The sequence below is a fragment of the Acomys russatus genome, chromosome 14, assembly GCF_903995435.1.
Source record: "Acomys russatus chromosome 14, mAcoRus1.1, whole genome shotgun sequence".
NCBI lineage: Eukaryota > Metazoa > Chordata > Mammalia > Rodentia > Muridae > Acomys > Acomys russatus.
The window spans coordinates 10,384,222-10,399,098 of record NC_067150.1 but is presented as its reverse complement, the minus strand read 5'-3'; the positions used below and the strand labels follow the sequence as shown (position 1 = coordinate 10,399,098).

At 45.7% G+C, this 14,877-nt stretch overlaps 1 protein-coding gene across 1 annotated transcript in view; it reads right to left on the bottom strand.

The window, feature by feature from the left end:
* Mre11 (MRE11 homolog, double strand break repair nuclease) overlaps positions 1 to 14,877 on the bottom strand; it is a 48,723-nt gene that overhangs the window by 16,371 nt on the left and 17,475 nt on the right. The window contains exons 8-13 of the mRNA XM_051155925.1: positions 12,978 to 13,149; positions 9,256 to 9,336; positions 7,970 to 8,096; positions 6,445 to 6,548; positions 4,842 to 5,015; positions 2,811 to 2,873 (exon numbers count right to left, since the gene is read on the bottom strand). Of these exons, the coding sequence (XP_051011882.1) occupies positions 2,811 to 2,873; positions 4,842 to 5,015; positions 6,445 to 6,548; positions 7,970 to 8,096; positions 9,256 to 9,336; positions 12,978 to 13,149 (721 nt within the window). The remainder of the gene's footprint in view (positions 1 to 2,810; positions 2,874 to 4,841; positions 5,016 to 6,444; positions 6,549 to 7,969; positions 8,097 to 9,255; positions 9,337 to 12,977; positions 13,150 to 14,877) is intronic.

Sequence of the window (14,877 nt, the reverse complement as noted above, 5' to 3'; positions counted from 1 at the left end):
GTGCTGCCTTTTACAAGCATGCACACATGCACCTTGGGAACCCCCTCCCCCTGTTCCACCCCATCCCTAGGACCAAATAACACAGTATCATTTACAGATGAAATGTTAATTTGCCCATCTGAATCTGGCTCACTCCCAGTCAGTGTGCATTCAGATTCCACGCACACTGAGCATGTGTTAGACTAATGATTCGGTAACATTCCCTTGCAGGACATTTTGCTCATTCAACGGCCTGTTGATAGGAACCTGGCTGTGTTTAACTTGGCTACTGTCAATCATACTGTAAGAGCACTGGCATATGAGTATTCACTTGAGACTCTACCTCCGATCCCCGTGGCTGTATACTTAAGGCAGAGTGTGTGGGGACCATATGGCAATCTTGTGTTTCATCTTTCTCAGGAGAGGCCACACGCTCTTTCCCACTCTGGTGGCACCAGGTCCTCTCAGGCTCTCCACGTCGTGCCAGCACTCGTCCTTGTTCTTGCCTCAGTCTCTCTCCCTGGGTCTCACTCTTCTCCTCTAATGCTGGTGGCCTCAAGTCTCTCCGCATTGTGTCCTTAAGTGCTGATGGAGCACTTGAAAGATGTCTAGCTGTTATTGTTGCATTTTCTAAGCCTTCTTAGATGCAACACGGACACCGAATCCTTGTATGCATGATTCGTGAGTATCCCTCCATCCTGTGAATCGCCCACTTCACCCGGGTAAGGCTCAGCACCACACTTGGAAAGGTGTACCAACCCCATTGGAATTCAGACAGGAACAAAGAATTTATAAGCCAGAAAACCAAGGACTGTGCGCCAGAGTAAGACTAGCACTCTATTTGTATAGGGCTGTGGGAGAACAGTGCCCAGGGTGGAGACCATAGCAGTCTACAAAACCCAATCTTTACTGTCTAGTCCTGGTCCTATGTTTCCAAGTCAACTTGTGCCTAAAAAAAAAAAAAAAAAAAAAAATCTGAGTTTTCCCCATGAGACTAAGAAGCTCTACAGTATGTATTTTTCCATCTAAGTGAAAGGTGTAATACTTTCATTCACCTGTTTAACTAAAGCTCGGGAATAGGATTCATATTCTGAGCTCAAAGCTTCTGACAAAGTGTGAATTACGTCTTGGGAAAGTGTCAACTCCATTTCGCCAGTCCCAATAGCACGCTGAGGCTGAAAGCCCTGTCAGCACCCCACAGCAGCAGAGGTGCGATTGCTGTGGTTTAATATGCGTTCTAGACTGCTCGTGCTCTAAGGTTTATCCACAAAGCCACACCTACCGGCAGCGTGGAGCGTCACTGCATGAGGTCAGGCCTCATGAATGCATTAATCTATTCATGGATTAACGGACTCATGGGTTACGCAGGCAGTGGCTCTGTTATGAAAGAAAACTTGCCATCTCACCCTGTCATGTGGTCTGACATGTCAGAACTCTCAGGAAGACTCTCATTAGATGCTGGCACCATGTTCTCTGGCCTACTCAGTGCCTGGTACTGTGAGTTCAAAAAATTTCTATGCTTTAGGAATTATGTGGTCTCAGGCATTTTGATATATTAACAGAAAACAGACTAAAAATATACCTAAGTTTTAAGCTTCCTTTACTCCTCTGCAGGGCTCCCACTTGAAATCTGTAATATTTCCATATAAAGTAGTCACAATTCCTTTGTTTTGTTTTGTTTTTTTGGTGGTGATAGCAACAGATCCCAGATACATGCTAGGTAGGCAGTTGACCACTGAGCTACACCGTCAGCCCCAGCTTTTATCCTTTTCAAAGACTAGTAAAAAACTGAGGTTAGTGATTTACTCCCAAAGGGCTCGGTGTAAAAGGTATTTCTGTTGTATGTTCAGTTAAAAGGGCTAACCAAGATTAACCAGATAATCCAAGAACCAGGAAATACTTCTTTCTAGCAGTCTACTGTAAGAGAATACAAATGGAGCGGATACAAGTGACCAACCCTAATCGGTTGGCTTTTCCCCTTAGGATTCAGAACACAACCTACAGGAAGCACAGCACGTCCGTCTAGGCACATCACTAACACTGGTTTTGATGGGCTCAGAAGCTTTCAGTTCCAGCCAGTCGCTGGCCATGCGAAAATACTATGACCACCTGGAGCCCTGAAAAGACATTGGCTGGCACAAAGTCAAGGTTGTGAAGCAGACACATGTTCAAATTCCAGTACCAGCATGTGACCATGAATCCAGTCTCAGTCTCCTCATTTGTAAAATAGGAGATGATAATGAAAGCACAGAATCTATCAAAAATAAACACCGCCTTCACGTACGGCACAGGAGGTAAGGACCAGAGTACTCACCACAAGAGCCACAAAACTGTCCACTGAAATTACAAGTGGTTCAAACAAACCTCAGCAGTCAGTAGTGTGTGAGAGAACCACACAACAGTGACAGTAATCAAAATCCAAAGATCACACAACCAGAAAACAGAAGTGGACACCTCAGTCAGGACTCCACCAAGCACAGTAAGTAAGAGGCCGGAGCTTCAGTAAGCAGTTTCAAATCTACTTTCCAGGAGACTGAGGAGGATTTCAGCATTCTAACTCAGAAACGTGCCTGGTGTGATTTTCATCAGCGAGGCTCTCTTTGAATCTGGCCCTCCCACGTGTTTAAATACGTTTCAACAAGAGCAGAAAGGAGATCAGCAATGATGGCCACACAATTGTCGATGCTGTGAGCTGAGCTCGAATCAACCAAGGGAGGCCAGAGCTCACTCCTAAGCACACAGCCTTGGGCCACCTGTCCAAATGCCCCCAGTGGTGCTTTGGGTTTACACAGCAACCTACGGACATGGGCATGCTGCAGCTGGAAAATTACCTCTCGAACTTCATCGTCTTCTTCGTTGGTATTTCTCCGTCTGCTCTCTCTGAAACGTCGTACCTGGAGCACAACAAAGAGAGTCAGACACTACGTGCTAACAGCAGAACCCACCAGAATGCAGGTGACAGAAGGACACAGACAGGGTTTCCGGTCTGTGCTAGACAAAGACTAGTGTCCACTGGAAGTCTACTGGACGAGCAGGACAGAGAATGGGAGATCTGGTCCTCAGATACAAGGAGCAGGCTGTGAGCTGTGCAACTCTGGAGCTGAGAGGAAAGGCTTGGGGCAAACTTGTGAGAGTCACCACCAAAGCTAAGAGGCTGGATGAAATTAGAAAGTGGGTATACAGAAAAAGTCCTGCAAGGACTGAGCTCTCGGGAGAGCAGTAAATTAAAAATGTGCCAAGAAGAGGTTTGGCAGCAGTCAAAGCAGGTCCCTGACAGGGGTGCTGGCAAAAAGAATCACAGGAAACCTTGACAAGAGCAGCTTCACTGAAACCATGGATCAAAAGCCAGTATGGGAGCCAGGCACGGTGGTACACATCTTTAATGTCAGCACTCAGGAGGCAGGAGCAAGTGGATCCCTGTGAGCCTACAGCTCAGGAGTCGGTGTGAAGACAAACCACTGACCCTCCACATCTAGAATCATGGAGTGAGTGAGGTGAGTACAGACCTGCTCGGACTTGAACAGCACTTGGCACTGAATGATACTATTCACACATACCACTGCAAGGCTTTAAGAGGCCGTGCTAGACACACTAAGATGGAAGGCAAGGGACTGCACTCCTGAAATAGTGTTCTGTTCTACCATGAAGATAATCTCACTCAATCCAAGTCCTTGCCAGTGTGTTTGGAACCTCAAAGTATCTACTCACACTCATGCACATGATGAAGATGAGTGGCCGGTGTGTCGGCTCTGCATCCCTACAGTCCTGTTTGCCTGGAACATTATACTGAAAATACTTTTCCATGCCTTTTAAACACACACTTTTTGCTTATTTGAGACAGGGTCTCATATAGCCCAAGCTGGCCTGAAAGTCATTGTGTAGTGAGGATGACCTTAAACTCCTGATCCTCTGGAGCTTTGGGCATGCCACTGCACCTGGCCAAGATCATAATACTGAAAAGTCATCAAGACTAGTCAAATGTCTATGTGACAGTGCTTAATGAAACCAAGCTCCCCACTCTTCCCCACTGAGCACAGCACGAGCAGTGATTATGCTGTGTACTAGTCTCTGTCTTACTGTTTCTGCAGGACAATTCCCCAGGGCCACCCTAAGGGAGGGACTCCCCAGCCTCCCGAGATGTCCATGGCCTTGCTACCGCCTTCAGGAGGCGGTTCCAGCACACCCCTCCAACAGTGCACTTACTGCCAGTTTTCTAAAGTCCAATTTGGCAAATAAAATCCATTTAATATTAATGGTCTTGGTTAACTGTGGTTAAATATCGCTTTCTCGAGCTTGTTAGCCATTTATACTTGCTGTGAACCCACTTTTTCATGTCTTTTGTTCATAGCTCTACTGAAATGTTTAAGATTTTCTATAGCTTTATATGAGCCTTTTAAATATTCTACTAAAAATGTTAGCCTTTTCTTCTGCGCGCTTACAAGTATTTTCTCTATGTTAATACCCTTTAATTTTGCTTTTTGACATGTCAATATTTAAATTTCAACACAGTCCAACAGAAGTTTTCCTCTGCCGCTCCGTGAGATGGAAAGGGCAAGCATGCTCCAGGTGAGATTCCAAAGCCCAATCAAAGCTAATGATAAAAGTGACAGCATCAGTTCTTACAGGCGCCATGGGAAGCACTCTCAGGAGCTCCGCGACGTGCTCTCCAGAACAGCCTCAACCTTTCCTCAGCACCAGCCACACGTCCAACTCTGCTGCCTTCTGCCTGGACAATGTCTAATTTCTTGCCCATTCTCCCCTCAACTTTACAGACAAGGAAACCAAACAAATCAGAGACTTAAGACGGTGGCTGATCCAAAACAAAAGCATGACCCCTGGGAGCCTGTCAACCCGCAGCTCACCTCTTCATCTATCTTGTCCTCCAGGGCATCAATGTGGCGCTCCTTAAGAAACCGCTGTGTTTTCTCCAGCTGGTACTTCACTAATTCCTCGATGGCATCTTTCTCCTCCTTGTCCACAAACTCTTGAACTGCTTCACCCATCCCTCTTTCTGTCAGCAGCGAGAGCTGAACATTCTGGGTAAGAAAACACAAGCTGTTGATGCACAAGTCCTATCTGTTCCTCATCCAGTAACTGCCCAAGAATGAAAACACAATCTGCTACAGGAGAAGATAAGCTGTGTGTGTGCACACGCACACACACACAGAGATCAGAAGACAGCATTTAGCCAATGGGCCAGAAAATATTAAAGGGCCAGAAAAAAATGGGAGAGGAGTCAAAGACAGGTGCAGCTGCAGAGGCCTGAATGCCTGTGACAACCCCAGAGAGGACACCAGTGACTGCTGTACAGGTTAAGCCACTGGGGTAGGCAAGATGATAGTTGTGAAGATGTCCCCACCTCACTCTGGGACCTGTGACTATGTTATATGGTAAAGAAGCCAGAGGCTGCAGATGGCACCGAGGCTGTTCATCATCCAGCTGTAAACTAAAGGACTGAGGTTGTCAGGGGCTTTCCAGATAGCCACACACAATCACAGGGTCCCAGAAAGAGCAAGTGGGAGGCAGGGGAAGACAGAACTGGGAAAATGGTCAGAGAAGCAACACTGCTGGCTGTGCACACGGACAAAAGAGACCAAGGCAGACACACAGGCTTGCTAGTAGCAAGGGCTTGTTGATACCTCAATTTTAGCCCAGAGAGATCAGGGCCACGTCTGACCCACACAATTGCCAGGAAACATATCTGTATTTTTTTTTTTTTTAATAAATACAGCCAGAGAAGTCCAAGTAGCTTTGCTATCATATGGCTGTAATAATAAAATAACTAAAAAAACTACAAACGTAAGATACAAATCTTAGATCAAGACTTTTATAGCAGAGATAGAAGAGCAATGCAACACCAACTTTTTTTTTTTCTTTCCCCAGACAGGGTTTCTCTGTGTAGCCTTGGCTGTCCTAGACGCACGTTGTAGACCAGGCTAGCATCGAACTCACAGTGATCCACCTGTCTCTGCCTCCCAAGTGCTGGGATTAAAAGCGTGTGCCACTACCGCCCAGAGTCATTTGACTTACAAATTATACACACTCTGTGCTAAAATCTGCAGTGTCAGCCATTCTTAACACATATGAGCGTGGTGGTTTGAACAGTATGACCCCCCCAAAGACTCAGGTGTTTGAAGGCTTGGCCCAGACGGGCTTCTAAAAGGTGCGGCCTTGTTGAAGGAAGTGTGTCACTGTGAGGATGGGCTCGGAGGCCTCCTATGCTCTGCCCAGTGTGGCATAAAGTCCTCTTCTGCAGTCTGAGGATCAAGAAATAGAACTTGGCTCCTCCAGCACCATTGTCTGCGTGCATACTGCCATGCTTCCTACCATGATGATAACGGACTAGACCTTTGAAACTGTCAGCCAGCTCCAATTATGTGTTTTCCTTTGTAAAAGTTGCTGTGGTCATCGTGTCTCCTCACAGTGATAAAACTCTGACTCTGACAGTGAACTCTAAGGAGTTACCTTCTCTGCAGTCTGGAAATACTGCTTTACCAGGTCTTCCACTCTGAGGGTCACCCCTTCTGAAGCAGGTTTGGGGATGAGCTTCCCAAAGTTGATCTCTTCTCCTACAGAAAGGGGACAAAAAAAAAAAGCAGCTTTTATAACACATTAAAATAGTCATACACTCACCAACTCCTCAGTGGTACCATATAAGTTTTATCTTATTTCTATTAACCTAATGTATATATGTCTATATGCTGTGTATAAGGCCAGAGGACAGCGTTGGACCTTCTGGAATTAGAGTTACAGATGTTGAAAGCCACCGTGTGGGTGCTGGGAATTGAAACTGGGTCCTCTGGAGCGTAGCTACTGCTCTGTTACTAAGCCATCATTCCCAACCCCATTATTCTTAGTTTTTAACCACGGATGAAAATTCTCTTAGTAAATATAAAGGGAAGGGCTCCTTATAATCTATATGATGGATATTTCTTATAAAAAAAACACATTATTTTAGGTGATGACTTTTGTTTTACAGTTAACAGTGTACTAAGTGTTTATAAAATTTAACTGGAAATGAACTACTGACACATCAAAAATACCAAACTACAGGACACTTTGGAGTTCAAGTCTGAAGTCTTCCTAAAGCACTGTATACACTGAACCAAAATACTTAAAAATGCAAAAGTTGGAAGCATGTACTCTGACTGTTAACCCACGGCAGGAAAAGAAGCGTGGACTGTGAACTCCTGGTGCCTCAAGTCACTCAGCAGCACTACTGGAAAACCTGTGTGTGCACACAACTCACAGCCTTCCTCCACGCCTCCACCAACAGCCACAACTCTCCGTGTGTGCACACAACACACAGCCTTCCTCCATGCCTCCACCAACAGCCACAACTCTCCGTGTGTGCACACAACCTACAGCCTTCCTCCATGCCTCCACCAACAGCCACAACTCTCCGTGTGTGCACACAACCTACAGCCTTCCTCCATGCCTCCACCAACAGCCACAACTCTCCGTGTGTGCTCACAACCCACAGCCTTCCTCCACGACTCCAACAACAACCACAACTCTCCGTGTGTGCACACAACCCACAGCCTTCCTCCACGACTCCAACAACAGCCACAACTCTCTGTGTGTGCACACAACACATAGCCTTCCTCCACGCATCTACTAACAGCCACAACTACCCGTGTGTACACACACAGCCTCCCTCCACGCCTCCATTAACAGGCACAACTGTAAAGCAGAACAGGGCTGGGTGGGACGGTGCAAAACTGCAGACCCAGCAGTCGGGCCACTGAGGAAGGATCCAGAATATGAGGCCAGGCTAAGCTACATAGCAAGACCTTGCCTCCAAAAGCAAGTAAACAAAAGAAAATACCCCCAAGTGCTCATTTTCAGAAGACAAAATATTCAGTTAGCATTTTTGTCTAACATTATGACTACTAAAATCTCTACTACTATTTTGTATTTATTTTACCAAAGACTGACTTACACAAATCCTGCCAGAGCACTCTTTCACTTTATAAAATAACCAGTTTACCTGTCTTTTCCTTTTGTTCCCTGTGCCTGAAAAAGTGGACGATATCTTTTGGGTTGGCAACTCGATCCACAAACTTCTGGCTAAAACGAAGGACGTTGAAAGGTTCAAAGCCTCCACTGTAGTCTACCTGGAAAGACAGAATAAACTATTAAACCAGGAAATAGTGTACCAATTTTTGAGAAAATACACTTTTTTTTTCATCTAAAGTTTAGTATCTATAGTATTTATATCAATTTAAATGCTCCATACCTTTACATTTCTAAACCCATGTTCTATGTTTAATAATCATGAAGATGCTACAGGGTGCTTGGCCTACTCTGACCACTGAAGCACCGGCCTCCTGGGCTGAGCAGTCAGGCTCTCAGCCCTCGGGTGACTTCCAAGACGGTAATATGCAGAAAAGTCTCTTAGGGATCTTGTCAGAAGGCAACAGGGTTGCTGTGAGATGGGGATTCCGCACTGTAAACACTGGAGATGTCAAGGCCACTGACTTAAGGCTCCTGAGCATCAGGACTTAAAAATAAATAAGGGGTCACCACTACCAAATGCTGTTAGAGCCATGGGCCTGGACTGGAAAACTGGCTAAGAGACTGGAGGAGATGGAAATACATAGCTTAGAGACCGCCTGAAAGGAATTCAGCAGCAAACCTGAGGTGAGCTCAAAATTAAAGGTCACCTGCTCCATCAGAGCTTGATGGACTGAAGGAACAGAATGCAGGCCTCAGGGTATGCCTCAGGGCATGGTAACGAGAAAGACACTGTGGGGGCTGGTGGAAAGGGGGCCGCCCTGGGGCAGACAAAAGGCCTGCTCTCCCCCGTTTACGTCAGAGTGGAAAGACGGAAGGTGCAGCTCACACAGTAACCAAAATAGGTACACCCACACAGTAGGTACACGAATAGTAATGAAAACTAAGTGACAGCCCGAGTGGACCAGCAATGCAGGCCACAGGCTGCAGGCACAGGAGCAGACTTAGGGAGAGTGTGGATGGATGTGATTCCTCCCAGGAGCTTCATCAAGGTCATGGCGCCCAGAGCGGAGCAAGAGAGCCAAGCAAAGAGAGATCAGAAACAGAGCACTTGGGAAATGACAGAAGTATGAATAAAGTACTAAACCTATCAAACTGACTAGAGACTCAGTCAAGCCTCAAGGCTTCTGGCTTCCCGGTTTGCCTCTGGGGTAACTCTTCTCCTTACTCTAAGCGCTTAACTTACCGATTTTCAGAAAAGCTCAGTAAGTGTGTACCATTATGAACACTAATACGGTTTCATTCACACACAGGACTTACCCGCAGTCGTATAAGAGGCTTCTCTGGCTGTTGAGAATTCCCCAGCCGTTCCCGCTCAGCATTTTCAAGCATTTCTTCAATCTCAAGATAAAAACGGCAAAGTATTCAACTCTGGGTAAATGGACTGATATAGGTTCTATTACTGACAGAATTCTGCACAACTCCTCAGCCACCTTGCCTTCCCACCTTGCTGACAGCATCTTTTAAACACACCTTCTTGTGGTACCCTGCCCCACCATCCCTTAACCTTTTTCTTTTGCAAACATTCTCAGTAATCTTCCCACCCCTAATGTAACTAACTCCGCTACAAGAAAATCTACAACACTGACTCTGTTCCAATTTTCTACTCATGTTTTGACATGGGTTCCCTCACCTTAACTTTAAACCAAATAAGTGGAGTTTTTCAGAGGCATCATGCAGACTCTGCAGGAAATGTATAGGATCTTGGATTGTTTGCCTTGGGAAAGTTCAACTAAACAAGATGAGTGCGTCTCATATCTGAAGTTGCCTCATTCTGTACCAGGTCAGACGTATAAAATCTCAGAGAGACCCCAGAACAACAGCACTCGTCCTACATTGCTCCTGAGAAAGCTAAGGTCCAAGAGGGTAGATTTTATTTCCAACACATCTTTCTAATGGCTGCAGTTGTTTGCCGATCTGAGCTCTTTTCCAAGTCTGAGATTTTATAATGCTGCCCTGATCTCCCTGCCTCCACCGGCCAAGTACTGGGGTTACAGGATGCAGCACCATGCCCGGCTCCTCAGAAATAATATTTTACCTCTGCAGTATCTGGTGCTATTGCCATAAGCATGTGTAGACATAGGGACTGGAAATGTGATTGGCACAGTCAAGTACATGAACTGTGAAGGTTCCACATCTACAGTCACCTGTGCTAGTGACTAATGGACGGCAGAGAGCTTCAAGAATGAGATCTGCTCGGCCAACTCTCCATCAACCAGCACGCATGAAGCACCCACAAGTCAGGCAGCAGCCTAAGTGCTAAACAGGAAGGCAAGAACCATGGTGGCACACACCTGGAACCCCACATTCCACAGGCAGAAAGAAGACAGAGTTTGAGGTTCCATAGTGAGCTCCAGGACAACTTTGGCAACAGAACAAGACTCTGTTTCAAAGAACAGAAAAGGTTTCAAGGGGACAAACGAACAGGCCTTGTCCCCACAGGTATGAAGATAACACTAATAATTAAGGACCATATCAAAAAGACATCAGAAACCATCAAGTTGTGCACAGCTGAATTCACTGCTGCAATAACCACTCTCCCTAGCTGGATTATTATGATTTTTCTAAGGGTGGGGCACACCAGTAACGCCAGTGACTTGAGAGGGACAGACAGGAAGTTCACAGCAAACTCAAGTTTCAGGCTAGTCAGGGACTCATGTCAAGACCTGTCTCCAAAAGAAAAGGAAAGGAGGGAGGGAGGGGAAAAAAAGAAAGAGAAAAAAAAAGTTGCAAATAAAGACTGGAATTCAGGTACAGGGATGGCAGTGGAGCTCAAGCATAGGTGATGTCCACCGTCAGGGAACATATCACAGTCTGTTTTATCTTGACTATAGAGAAAGGGACTGAGCTGGCTAGTTTTACATCAACTTGACACAGCTAGAGTCATCTAAGAGGAGGGAACCTCAAATGAGAAAAAGACTACATCAGATCTGGGCTGTGGAGTATCATCTTAATTAGCAATTGTTGGGAGGGCCCAGCCCATGGTGGCACCCCTGGTTCTCTAAGGAAGCAGACTCAGGAAGCCATGGAGAGCCAGCCAGTAATCGCCCCCTCCATGGCCTCTGCATCAGCTCCTGCCTCTGGGTTCCTGCCTGGTTTGAGTTCCCAAGTCTTAGCTCCCCAAACTAGACTGTGATTTGGGATACATAAGTCAAATAAGCCTTTCCCTCCCCAAGCTGCTTTGGTTGCAGTGTTCTGTCACTACATGGCATGCTGGCATTTAATGAACAGAAGCCAAGGGGAGACTGCAAAATATCCTACCATGCACAAAACAGGCCCCACAGCAGAGAATTACCTAGCCAAAATGCCAACTCTGCCAAGGCTGAAGACCTTCGGCTGGCTGCAGGGAAGGGCACATACCTCTGCTGTGGGTACATCACACAAAACCAGCCCAGGGATCTCCTACCTGACTTCAGGGAATGAGTTTCACCAATAAAACTATACAAAGATATTTGGAGCTAGTAGGAACAGGTTCTTCCACTACAAACATAATGTAATTCTGGGCTATAGGTGACAAGTCTTCCTGAGAGTGAGGAGTAACAGGGGAAACAAACACAAGAGTTAGTGGAAGGGGGCTGGCCACAAAAACAGAGAAAGAGGGAAGCCTACAACCCCAGAAAGTCTGAGTCTGTGACACCTGTGTCACCTTGGAAGCTGCACACATGGCAGCTGCTCCTTCAGCTGTGGCACGGGCCAGGTACCGAATCAAAAGGTCCAGTTTGTGGTGTGGAACAGGGATCAGGAGGCTAAGGCACTCAACAGCTGGGAAACTGTCGAGCGTCTGTAAAGCCCTGGATTCAATTCCTAGAAACAATAACAACAAGAAAGGGGAAGGAATAAAAGAAGGAAGAGAGAGAAAGCGGAGGTGGACCCCACTCACATACAGCACTGTGGGTAGATTTAAATGACACCCTGGGACAGAGCACACAGAAGCACTCAGTCCGCATCAGTGATCATTATTATCCCCATTTTCTACCTTATGTGGGAGTAAAATGTAAAGCCAAAGCTGGCAGAGTATGGACTATACAATGTCAGCAGTTGAGGCCATCAAGCTGCCAGCCTGTGGATGATAAAAATGTGCAGCCCAACTACATCAGGGACCCAGAGCCTCTACAGGGGCTGAGGGGCGGCAGTGGTCTACACCAGAAAAGGAGGCTAAGATTTTATTTGGAGTAGTTTTTAGGTGGGAGGAATGTGTAATGGAAATTACAGAGGAAGAGGACCACAGTGCCCTCCCATCTCCAAAGTCAGTGTCTGCTTTCCGCAAGGAAGATGAGCCAATTATCCAATGCAGATGGAAGTGAGAAAACAGAAAACTGGATGTGTGTGCTTCTTAAAGGAAGATGTTCTGGAAAGTTAGCTAATGATTTCTCTATATCTAGCATTCTTCTACATAAAAAAAGAGAAAGAGAAAAAGGTCTTTACAGTTGAACATTGAGCCCTAAAATTCCATGTATTCTTCCCCCTCCAAGGCTCGGAAGGTAAGCAGGGCTGCGGAACATCTCCTTCTGAGCATAACCACGCAATCATAAACTCACCGCAATGGCCAATAGTCAGTCTTAGATGAACTATTGGCTACTGATTGATTCTGGGAAAGGGACAGTCATCTTCAATTATGTAGTCACTGATGATGAGCCCACCAGGGACCAGTGGATAGTTCCAAACCCAGGCCGCAGAGATGGCCCTCTTTAAACTCAGTAAGTCACAAAACAAAAAGACAAGACTGTGGCAAAGACTCCTTGGGGGTGCATCAAGGAGTAGAAGGGAGAGAAGGGGGACATTATATACATGTACAAAATTGTCAAAGAACAAGTTTAAATAATTCTATTTAAAAAAAAAAAAGACTTTTAATTCATTTCCTGAGCACCAGTGGTCTTGCAGCTTCCTGAGGGTAATAAACACAGCCAGCTTCCCTCTGCTGTGTAACCGAAAGTCAGTGAGTTTTCAACCAAAACCTCACTGCCATTCTTGGAAACAGTTACCTTCTCCAAACAGAAGCTCTGGATGGCCTGGGTCACCCTAGGATTGTCGGGGTTGAACAGGCTTGGGTGGTTAGCCAGAACCACATCCTCCATGAAGAACTGCCGCACCGTGCACAGGGGCAGCTTCTGCATGTTCATCTTCCTCCCTTTGATGCGCAGCAAGCCCACGTGTCTACACAGAGGAACCAAGAGCTCAGACAGACAGTAGGCATCCTCAGGGAGATGACCGGAAAACACCAACGCTGTCACCCAGGCTCGGGGCACATGATGCAACCCCAGCCCCCAAGAGATTGAGGCAGGATGGAGGGCAGCTGGGGCCCTGTCTTAAGTAAAAGGCTCCATATTTTCTTAGTTCTTACAAGATAGTTTCTTATAAAACGGCACCCTTAAAAATAGATGTGTCTGTCAGCTTAATTTTAATTTTTTAACAGTAAAAAATGGCAAACATTCTTCCTAAGAATAAAATGAACCCTCCTCCATCATCTCCTGTCTGAGCAAATAGTTTCACAAAGGAACAAACCTGACTCAGAATAATAAAATGCTACCCAGATCATGACAGGGACACAGAGAAAACCACACAAGCACTGCCCCCACTGCCAAGCTCCTCCCACAAGCATTCCCATGACCAACAGGACCTGAGCAGATCCATGGGCTCTTACAGAAGCCCAGTTCATGAAATGTCAACAGCTAAAATTGAATTAGAAAGCTAGGCTTGGAAGCACACTGTAATCCGAGTACTTGGGGGCCAAGATAGGAGGACCATGAATTCAAGGCCAGCCTGGGGTACACCATGAGACACTATTTTAAAAGCCACCTCCCGACATGGACATAAAAGAAAGAAATTAGATGTGTTACAACAGTACATTTATAACCAAAAAAGGCTCAAATAAGCAACTATGGGAATCTGCTTATAGAGACTTTGTAAAATTTGTAAATGTCTACTTAGTATCTAATTTGAAATTTATTTTTAAATGTTGGTCTTGAATTTTCCTAAAAGGCAGCAAAATCACCAACAACCACCACCAAACGTTCTCAGTAAAAAAGCTTGATCGTGTTAGTATGACCATGGCCTCACTACACTGCCAAGACAGGAGAAGCAAGTCAAGCCAGATCTTCAGTGCATGGTACCTCTAAAGGATCTTGCCAACCATAATTTAAGCTGTCCCAATCTGAATCTAACCACATCTACGTGGAAATTCTAGTAGTAACCCTTCAAGGCTGCAGAACTATAAGCTAGAGAGAAGCAAAACCTCAGGCGCATCACCCCTAGGAGGACTCCCGTGAGCCGAGGCCGACCTGGATGTTTTACCCCAAATGGCTATAACCAGTCATTAGTAGAGTGGGATCACGGTGGCTTACATGACTGCTCTCTATGGAGGTCACCCTTGTGTTCTCTGTCACAGAGGAAGAGAGAATGAGAGAGCCTAGGGGCTAGATGGGTCCTTAGCAATTAACTAGCTCAAACCCTGCTCTTACTTAGTGACTGAGTAAGACCATGTCCAGGCAAGCTAACTAGATCACAGAACTTTTACCCAATTCTTGGGCACTACTATGAGGTATTTTATTAAATTATCTTCCCAGAAACCTACCTACCCTTCCCTATTATCTTCCACTTTATTTTCTGGATGTCTCTCAAAGTGAATTATAGATATCTGTATCCTCTTAAAACACAAACATTTGTATCATTTTTATTTTTTATTTACCTAAGAATAAATGAGACAATTAAAGTGGTGAAAAACAAGCAACAACAACAACAACCTGAAAAACCCTTGAAAAATCTTAAAACCAAAAAAACAGTGCCACTACAACAACCAATGCGACCTTCAGGGCAGGCAAGATGGGTGAAGTGGAAGAAGAGATCGCATTCCAGAGTTGTCCCCTGACCTCGCCACAACACACA